Raw genomic sequence first — 9,601 nt, 5'->3', positions numbered from 1 at the left:
GTCATTAATCATATCATTTTGGTAGGACTAAAGAAATATTTGAAGTGCAAGTAAATTATATGTTTGTATGAATACTTTACTGGAAAAACCAAAAAACCCGAAAAAACCCGAGGTTGAAAAACCCGAGTTTTATTGGTTTGGTTTGGTTTATGAATTTAAAAATCCGACACAAATGGTTTGGTTTGATATTTGAAAAACCCGAACCAAGCCGGCCAGGTACACCCCTACCTAAGCCTTAAGTTATAAAATACTTTTTTCTTTTTATTTTATCTTTTGAATATTTTTACTCGAATACTTAATTTACTGATCATTGACCTTCATAGTTATCCTAAAATGAAAATACTACGTATTTTCTTTGTCTCAATTCATATGACACATTCTCCTTATTGGTCAGTTCAAAAAAGAATGATACACTTTCATATTTAAAAGTAATAATTTAACATTAAAAATACTCATTTTACACTTATTGAGATGATTTATAGTCACATAAACATCCATGACAACTTATTTTAGATCATAAGTTTCAAAAATCTTTATTCTTTTCTTAAATTTCGTGCCTAATCAAATTATTAATTTACAGAGTATTAATTTAGTGAAATCTTACTTACAAAATCAAACAATATTGAATTATAGCAAACTTTAATTGTTCCATTTATTGAGATCTGTACGTGTATAGTGAGCATTGATCCACTATATAAATATTCCAGTAAATAATCCACTCATATTTTTTTATTTACAATATAATATAATATAAATTAGTTTATATTATCATTAAGTGGTACATATTGCAATTTTATGCCTATAAAAAAGGATAATTTCTGTTTCTGAATTCCATCCAAGTTTAGCTATTTCTACAATACATCTATAGCAAATAATTTTCCAATGAAGTTGCAGGCCCTTACCATTTTCTTGGTAAAGTAGCATTTTTATTTATATACTAGTTTTATCTTATCATTTTACAACTTATTTAAGTTTGGTCCTTTTCTAGGTTATCATTTGATTTTGAAAATATTATCATACTTAGGAAGTAGTATATTTCACTAAATTATTAAAATTTGCTTATTTTGAAGAGGAAAAAGAAGGTGACTTGAGGGTAACAATTTGTAGCATTTTGTGATTAACCAAGATTTTTTAAGTGTTTTTTGGGATGAAATACTTTTTTTTAGCTTTTGAAAAATAACTTTTATTACTTGATCAATCCTTGTTAGTCTTCAAGAAATTAGAAGCAAACAAAGCGGGAACTCATTTTGTTAGGTTCGTGAAGCCCCCTTTTGATGTAAATGCATGTCATAGTAATGACTATGTTCTACCCCTCCCCCTAATGATACTAGCAGGCGTGCAGTCATGTCACTCTTATGTACCGATGCATATTTATTAGTATTAATTAATATAAGTACCTTGTTTTAACCAAAAAAGAAATAATCTCAACTCAGTAAAAAACTTGATGAACTTTTTAGAAGTTTGGTCGGACAATCTATATATTGTATGCTCATATGTTACTCTTTGACAAATTAAATTCCAATATCTTTGAAGGACAACTTCCTTGAACTTTCATATTTTGTTGAGCTAAAGATATATAGACACGAAATCAAATTTAAATTTAATATATGAATTTTTATAACAATTTCAAGTTAATATATATATAATAATAACTGACTTCATTTTCAAATATATATATGTAGCTTGCTTTTGTATTAGCAAGTACTTATGCAGCGATACCTTCGGAGGTTTATTGGAAAATAAAATTGCCCAATACTCAAATCCCCAAAGTCATCAAAGATTTCCTTCCTCAATCAGGTATACAAAATAATTTATTGTGTGTTTATATTTTAAGGATAGCATTACGGGCATACCTCAAACTATGAGAATTCTCATGATTTTCAACAATTTATTGTGATTGTGATTTTACAGGCGGCGTTGTTCCTGAGCTTAAAGAAGAAAACACTAAAAAGAAAGTGTACTATGGTTTAGGTGGATATATTCCCATTAGCTGGCATCATGCTGCTAATTCGGAGTTTCAACGTTTCGTGCTGAAAAACCCCAGCACGAATCATGCTACTAACGAGAATTTGATCAAACAAGTAACTGAAGGAAGTAGTTTCAAGACTGATCTTAAAGTAAATTATGATACTTTGAAACAATACTTCTTTTTAGAGAAGGACTTGGAGAACGGGAAAGTTATGGAGTTTCCCTCTCTCCTAAATAAAAACGAAGCACCATTTTTACCTAGACATTTTGTTGAATCAATTCCCTTGTCGATGGAGAAATTCCCAGAGATCCTCAACCATTTCTCAATCGATAGTAAATCAAAGGATGCTCAAACGATTAAAAAAACAATCGAACTTTGTGAAGAGTCAGAAGTGAAACATAAAGAGAAGAAAACTTGTGTGACTTCTTTGGAGTCTATGGTAGATTTCGGGTTATCTGTACTTGGGACAAACAATATCCTCGCGATTACTTCAGAGGTACAAGGGGAAACTCAAGCATCCCAACGATACACAATTGAACAAGTTCAACAAATATCTGATGGGGATAACATGGTTTGCCACAAGCTTAACTACGCGTATGCACTACATTATTGTCATGTTGGAGGAAGTACAAGAACATATATGGTATCTATGGTCGGTGTTGATGGAACAAAAGTGAAAGCAGTATCAGTGTGCCACAAAGATACATCTTTTTGGAATGCACACGCCATCCCTTTTGTAGTTCTCAACGTTAAGCCTGGAACTACGCCAATTTGTCATTTTCTTCAAGATGATCAAATAGTCTTTGTACCTATCTAAATAGGCTACTTGGAGTTATGAAATAAGCGTTCAGACGCCATCCTAAATCGTCCTCTAAGAGTAGTCGTTTACCTTTTCTGTGTTTCATGGGTAATGTATCTTTATCTTTATAAATAAATGGAAATGATCCTTTGCTTCATGTTATTTTTTGTATGATCCCCAATGATATCATTGATAGTTATTCGTTGCTAAACTTACTAATTAATAATGAAAGATATGTCACAATTAGTTTATATTTCACAACCAAAAAATGACATTGATAACCTACAAATAATATAAACTAATATTATGTACTACTAACCTTCCATTGTCAACAAATCTTTAGATACAAAAGTCATTATAATACCAGTCAATTGTAACTGGCTTTTCATTCCTTTAATTTTGTTGGAAATTAATAAAAGGAATTAAAGCTCTCCAACTCACTTGGCAGAGTAGCAGCAGCAAAGGATAAAGTAAAGCCACCAATGAAGTCCACAACTCACTTCTTGAAGTAATCATAGGTCATATGTAGCAGCATTCTATTGGAACCACATCAAACTTGAGTGAAATCAGTCCTATCCTGTTTATAAGGACATGATTGGCTCTATTTTCCCAACATAGAGTGAACTCATTGACTTTTATCCTCTGTCATGACCCAACTCACCGGGCACCTATTCTAACACCCTAGACAGGAGAATCCTTACCATCCAAACCAGATTAAACAAGTGGAAGAATAAACTAACTACTACAAAGCTCATAAACCGTGAGAAGAACAAAACTTTAAATAAACTCTTTTTACAAAATACCATGAAACAACCCTCAAGGAACTAGTCTAAACAGATACAAGAGCTACTAAGGAAGTACATTCTATACAAGAAAATAGGACACAACTCCCACCGTAAAGAAAGGAAACATGGAAGCTGTCAGCGATCATCGTCGTCTGCAACTATGTGTAACATCACTAACCCTACATCTGACTATGTCAAGTGGCATAGCAAGAGCAATATCAGTACAAACAACACGTACTGGTAGGCATCATCGGTTGACCCAAACCTACTGCATAATATAATGTGGATAATTAGAAAGTCATGCAATATAAAGGTTACACCACCCCACTTCTCTATTCCCTTACTTTCACCCTTCCTAGGTAACTACTATGACTAAGTACCGCAAAAATGCCACTCCATGGCTCCCTAAGCCTACATGTTATGCAACCACAATGCCTAAACCCTATCCTAACTCTTCTATTACCTTGAGATTCCTGAGTACGAGAGCACTCTTAATTTGATTAACCAACCTACTATCCTGGCCCTTTTGGAACAATACATGAAACTAGAGCCTTAGACCAACTTATCCATCTTAACTTTATCATGTATGTCCTAAAACTAATGGACAACCATAGCAGTCCCAACACTTAATCATACACCAGACCCCTGGTCATCTGTCTCACTCAACAACCACCACTTTAATGAACCTATATCATCATGATAATTAGAAACCCAACTTAGAAACAACTAAAGGATTGAGTCCCCATTAACTCAATCCAGTATTTAAAGAATTATAGTCACGAGTATAACGTAATTCGAACTCCCATTCCTCACCTTGGATTTATATGCACAACCCACAATGCCATGAACATATGCCAATCACATATACAACAATCATGAATACATAGACTCTTTGTCATAACAATATAAAATAATAACACATGGATCGCCAATGCCTAGCTACACTTCTCACATGATTACGATGAAAAAAGCTAAACATAATCACGTAAAATCTCTAATAGGTATTTCTAGGTGGAAGGATAATAAGAAAACAACCTGCAAAAGATTTTGTGTTACTTTCCACTAAAATCGAGGCTTCAAAGGTTGTACATGTGCTCTAAAATTGCTGAATCTATGGGATGGAATTTATTGGGGTGTAAACAAGATGGATTGATGAGGCATCCTAGGGATTCTCAGTCTTGGAAAACGTTTTACTTGATTCATCCTGAATTTGTTGTAGATCCTCGAAATGTACGACTAGGTTTAGCTAGTGACGGTTTTAATCCCTTTGGAGCAATGTCAACAACCTATAGTATTTTGTTGGGTATATAGCAAGATTTAATGGGAAATAGAGGGAAGATGAAAAGAGAGGAACTTGAAAAGTTCTCTTATGCTTTAGTAAAAAGGCATTTCTCCCTCATTGGTGGAGGAAAGAAAAATATAAGGGTTTAAATAGAGAAACACTTCTATTAGTTATTAAAAGGGTTGGAAAGAGGAATCCCCCTCGCGTCGTCGTCGCTTGCTTGGCTTCGGCTTTGGAAAATGATCGATCGAGAGATTATTTTTTGGACAAAGTTTGTTTTAATTATTTATTTATTTATTTAATAAAATTAAATTAAATGGATAAAACATTCAATTATTTAGTTAATTAACAGAAACGTTCCGACCTGACTCGGATCCGCGCGACCCGTTTTATTTAAAATACTTTCCCATTTGAATTTCCCGCCGTTGGAGATGACTTTTCTGAAAGATTGGAACTTTCAAGAACAATCATGACCGTTTGAAAGGTTGCAAACTTTCTGGAATGGTAGTGTGGTTTCTAAAAGGTTGCAACCTTTCAGAACCAGTGCATCTTGACTATAAATACCATTGATTCTTCAGTTTTTTTACTTACGAAAACTTTTTATTTCTTCTTCTTCTACACAAATATTTTTCGTGTACTTTACGGCCGTTGAGTGACTCGCTGACACCAATCATTTATAACCCAACAAGTGGTATCAGAGCACATGGTTCAATGATCCAATGGTTCAACAAGATTGAAGAAATGTTCAAGTGATTTCAAATCAATTTGCAACAAATTTGATAATAATGAAGATTTTTTTTTTGCTACTACATGTGGAGAAAAAAATTTCAAATATATTTTCAACAATATCTTGCTGCCTCATCCTTAAAAACAAAATCAATTTTCAACCCATCTTTGCTTTAATACATGGGCTCCAACTTTCAACCTCAGCAATTTTTAATGTTGGGGCTCCACTTTTAACTCATGCATTTCACTTTTAACGCATGAACTCCACTTTTAACTCATGCATCTTACTTTTAACGCATGAGCTCCACTTTTAACTTACTTTTAACGCATGAGCTCCACTTTCAACCCTGCTTATAACTTTTAACACAGGACTCCAATTTTTTAACCCATATCAATTTTTAAATCATGGTAAACAGCAGTGATACATGAAGATTTTGTGAAGAACAAGATTATCAAGCATATGAAGAAGACATATCAAGTTTTGTCAAGAAAATTCAGTCAAAAGGGTAGATTTGTTAGGGTTTTGCCCTGATTTTCTTACCATAATTTAAGGTTTATTACCATAAATGTTTTTACTTTTCCTGAAAGGAAAATATAATATTCTTTCATATTTGGTTTATTCTTTCCTCTTAGAAAAAGGTTTTGGAGTAGCTAGTTCTTTTCTAGTAGGAAATGTTTTAGGACTCTATAAATATATGTTTGTTTCTTCTAACACAAAACAATAACATCCACAATGTAGTCGTTTAAGAGTCTTGTTTATGGGGAGATTTATTCTCTCTAAAGTTTCAATGTTTTCTTTATATTAGTTTTGATATAATAATATTTTGATTTTTAGTATAAGTTTTTTTTGTTAGCTGATTTATCAACTATATGATTTGCAAATTGTAAGCTTCCGCATGACGCCCTAATCACCCTTCATAACCCAACAGAGTTTTGGGTATCAATACACTGGTGATTGAGATCATTCTATCCTGGGAGGACATGTTCCAAATCAAACCTCGGATACTAGAGAAGAATAATTTCCTTAAGGGGACACTGTGCATTCAGTGGACTTGATCTTCTTCCTATTTTGTTTTTCCAGATTATGGTACGTTTTTACAGATTTTAGTTTTGTTAATTAATTTTTGTTCTTCATTGGTTCATTGGAAACTTTGGTAACTTCGTGTTTCTGCAAAGTTTCTGGTAATCAGTATTACTGTTTTTTAAACACAGATTGGCAACACTCTTAAGAAAATTATTATTTATTTTTTAGTCTGTGTTTCTCATGGAGACAAAAACCTTCGTGGTTTTATACTCCTATTAGGTGTGCAATTTAAGTTATTGCTTACTAAGTCTGTATCGATTTTTGTTTATCAGAAATGACAAATAATGTTACGGTGGTTGTTGCTACACCAACCCGAATTGTTGTACCACCAACAGAGAAACCGGGAAAATTCTCAACATTAACAATTATAATAAGTCTATGTTACAGTGCTTAGCAAGGTGCAAAAACTAGGAATTCAACAAAAGAGTCAAGGCAAAAATATGGCTACCAACAAAAGGCTACAAGCTCAAAAGGGCTAACAAGTGATATAATATCTGAAAAGACAAAAATTTACGAGATAAATCAAAGAAAGTCTATTATCATCCCCTAAACAAAGCAACACTTTTTGTTTCGCTTGAATAACATGCAGGGCAAGTTCTAGACTAAGATGCAAAACATGAAATAAATAAATTCTTACCACACATGACACAAGTATCAATCAAGATGGATCAATTTCACTTTTAAGAGAGAGAAGATCATAACAAACTACAAAATAAAATAAGCTATATACAAAGTCTCAACCATGAGCATAGATGTCAAAGAGTTTGCAATTTCACTAGCAATCAATCATTCACAAGAAAGTACTACTCAAAATTAGGCCCAAATAGCAAGTGTCACACAACTCAAAAGGGTCTTTTCTTTTCTCTCCAAAAAAAATTAAAAAAATAATATGTACTTCCTAAAATAATATATAAGATAATCGGTTCAAAGGGACTATCCTCAGGAAAATAACCGAAACCAAAACTCAAGGAACCCATCCTAAAAAGAGACTCAATAAAACAGTAAAAACTAGAAATTTATTTCTCCACCCCACACTTAAAACATGGCATTGTCCCCAGTGCAACAACATAAGCTAAGAGTGAAAGAAAGATTTTTTTGGGTTGAGCTAAGTGTGCTTCTACTAACAAATAATATTATTTTTTAAAATTTCTTCTTTTTTTTTGCGAAAATTGTTTTCGTATTCAGGTCCGCGACACGGCACGGATACAAACTTCACTATCCAAAAAAAATCTTTTTTTTTTAAAAAATTAATATTAAATAACTCTAAACCACACTTCACCCTAACTAACATATGCGAAAGAATCCCTACCCCACACTTGAAAAGATGATATGTTCCCAAAACATCAATTAAAATATTTAAAACAAGGGTTAGGAAAAATCCCTAAGACCTTTAGGCGTAGCTAGTCGCATGTTCTTTTAATTGTCATCAAGGGTCATATGCACCCTACACTTAAGCTTAAACGTGCTCCTTTGCTTCAAATTCTTGGGTACTCAGACTTCCCCTTATTCTGTAAAAACAACACAAAAAAGACACTAAAAATAAAATAAGATGTTACACTATAAATTGGGTTGCCTCCCAAAAAGTGTATGATTTAACGTTGCGGCACGACCTAATTAAGTTCACTACTTTTCTTTCCACTTTGAACTTATGAATCGCACCCCTAACTTTGCATTATTTTTTTCCACTCTAGAGGCGGTGGTATAAAGATAAAAGAACCAAGTAATACATGTCGCATCTTGCACTTCTTGGCCCTTATGTGAGGAATCTCGTTTTCTCTTCGTGGACTAGAGAACTTTAGGATGTAGGGGCCTTGCTCCTCATCTATACACTTCTCCATTAATTCAGATGACTCGAATTTCATGTCGTCATCCAAGCATAATGTAGAAAAATATTTTGAATGAGGTCCAAGATGCCTCAACTTCAAAGTTGCATTATTTACAACATTCACACTTTTTTACTCTTTCTAAACATCGACATTAAGGAATAAGATATAGTTGAATGGTTGGAATTCCTCTTTATTCTCCACTAGTTGGTCATCATCCATGACAATTGGTGATTGGACATTAGACATCTCAACTTTTTTGTTCAAGTGAGCCTTCAAGTCATAAATATCGGACCCAACTTAATCTATTTTTTGTGTGAGTTCAACTCTTCAATCTATAAGTTGGGTTGTCATGTATGTCAGACCATCACAGATAGACTCTTAAAATTTTAGAAGTTGAGTTTGTTCTTGTATCCAAGATTGGCTCACTATCTCTGCTTCTTCACAACTTTCTTCTTGCTGGCATTCAATCTGCTCCTCTAATTGAGAATTACCTAGGTCTATAACTTACAATTGATCAGGGTCAACCTTAGCTTGCAGTTCCATGAATTTTTCCTACAGTTCCATGGTTTTTGCTCATTGTTTCGGGAATATTAATTCTAGTTCCATGAGTGTTAAATTATTTTTGTCCAACAAGTCTATAATTTGCTTCAAATAAATATTAAGTGCCTCTTGTTCATCATTCTCCACTTCATCATCCCCGCCAACATCACAAATGACAGAACATTCATAATAGGGGTTCAGAGAGGGGAATAAGAGTTAGGACAACATTTCCAATGACCATATTGACCACCACATATAAGACATATAGGACTCTCAATATCCAAGTGGGGTCCATCTCAATACTTACAAGGATAACCATCATCCAACCACCATTTATCCCAATCATCCATATCAATAAGAGCACCAAATTATTCAAAGAAAAATATATTATTTTTTTAGAAAAAACTAATGAAAAACCAAAAAGCTTAAATAAATAAAAATAAAAAGTATAACCTAGAAGAATAATTAATTTCTAAGTCCTCAGCAGCAGCGCCAAAAACTTGTTGCTTCCAAATGCACACGCAAGTGTACGTGGTCGCGCAAGTAATATAGTGGCCCTAAAAGAGTTAGATTATCGAACCCAATGGACT

At 33.4% G+C, this 9,601-nt stretch overlaps 1 protein-coding gene across 1 annotated transcript; it reads left to right on the top strand.

Moving 5' to 3' along the window:
- The first annotated feature begins 813 nt into the window (after nt 1-813).
- On the top strand, nt 814-2,930 carry LOC125869334 (BURP domain protein RD22-like). Its single transcript, XM_049549907.1, has 3 exons — nt 814-912; nt 1,683-1,797; nt 1,912-2,930. Exons 1-3 carry the CDS (start codon nt 883-885, stop codon nt 2,784-2,786), a joined length of 1,020 nt encoding a protein of 339 aa, XP_049405864.1. The 5' UTR covers nt 814-882; the 3' UTR covers nt 2,787-2,930.
- The last annotated feature ends 6,671 nt before the right edge of the window (nt 2,931-9,601 follow it).

This window comes from Solanum stenotomum, chromosome 6 (genome assembly GCF_019186545.1).
Source record: "Solanum stenotomum isolate F172 chromosome 6, ASM1918654v1, whole genome shotgun sequence".
NCBI classification, from domain to species: Eukaryota; Viridiplantae; Streptophyta; class Magnoliopsida; order Solanales; family Solanaceae; genus Solanum; species Solanum stenotomum.
This window is presented reverse-complemented; position numbering and strand designations above follow the sequence as displayed.

Coding starts and splice junctions, on each gene's coding strand:
- LOC125869334 (XM_049549907.1), top strand. CDS start 883: ATGAAGTTGCAGGCCCTTACCATTTTCTTG. Junction 913..1,682: donor AGGCCCTTACCATTTTCTTG/GTAAAGTAGCAT, acceptor ATATATATGTAG/CTTGCTTTTGTATTAGCAAG. Junction 1,798..1,911: donor AGATTTCCTTCCTCAATCAG/GTATACAAAATA, acceptor GTGATTTTACAG/GCGGCGTTGTTCCTGAGCTT.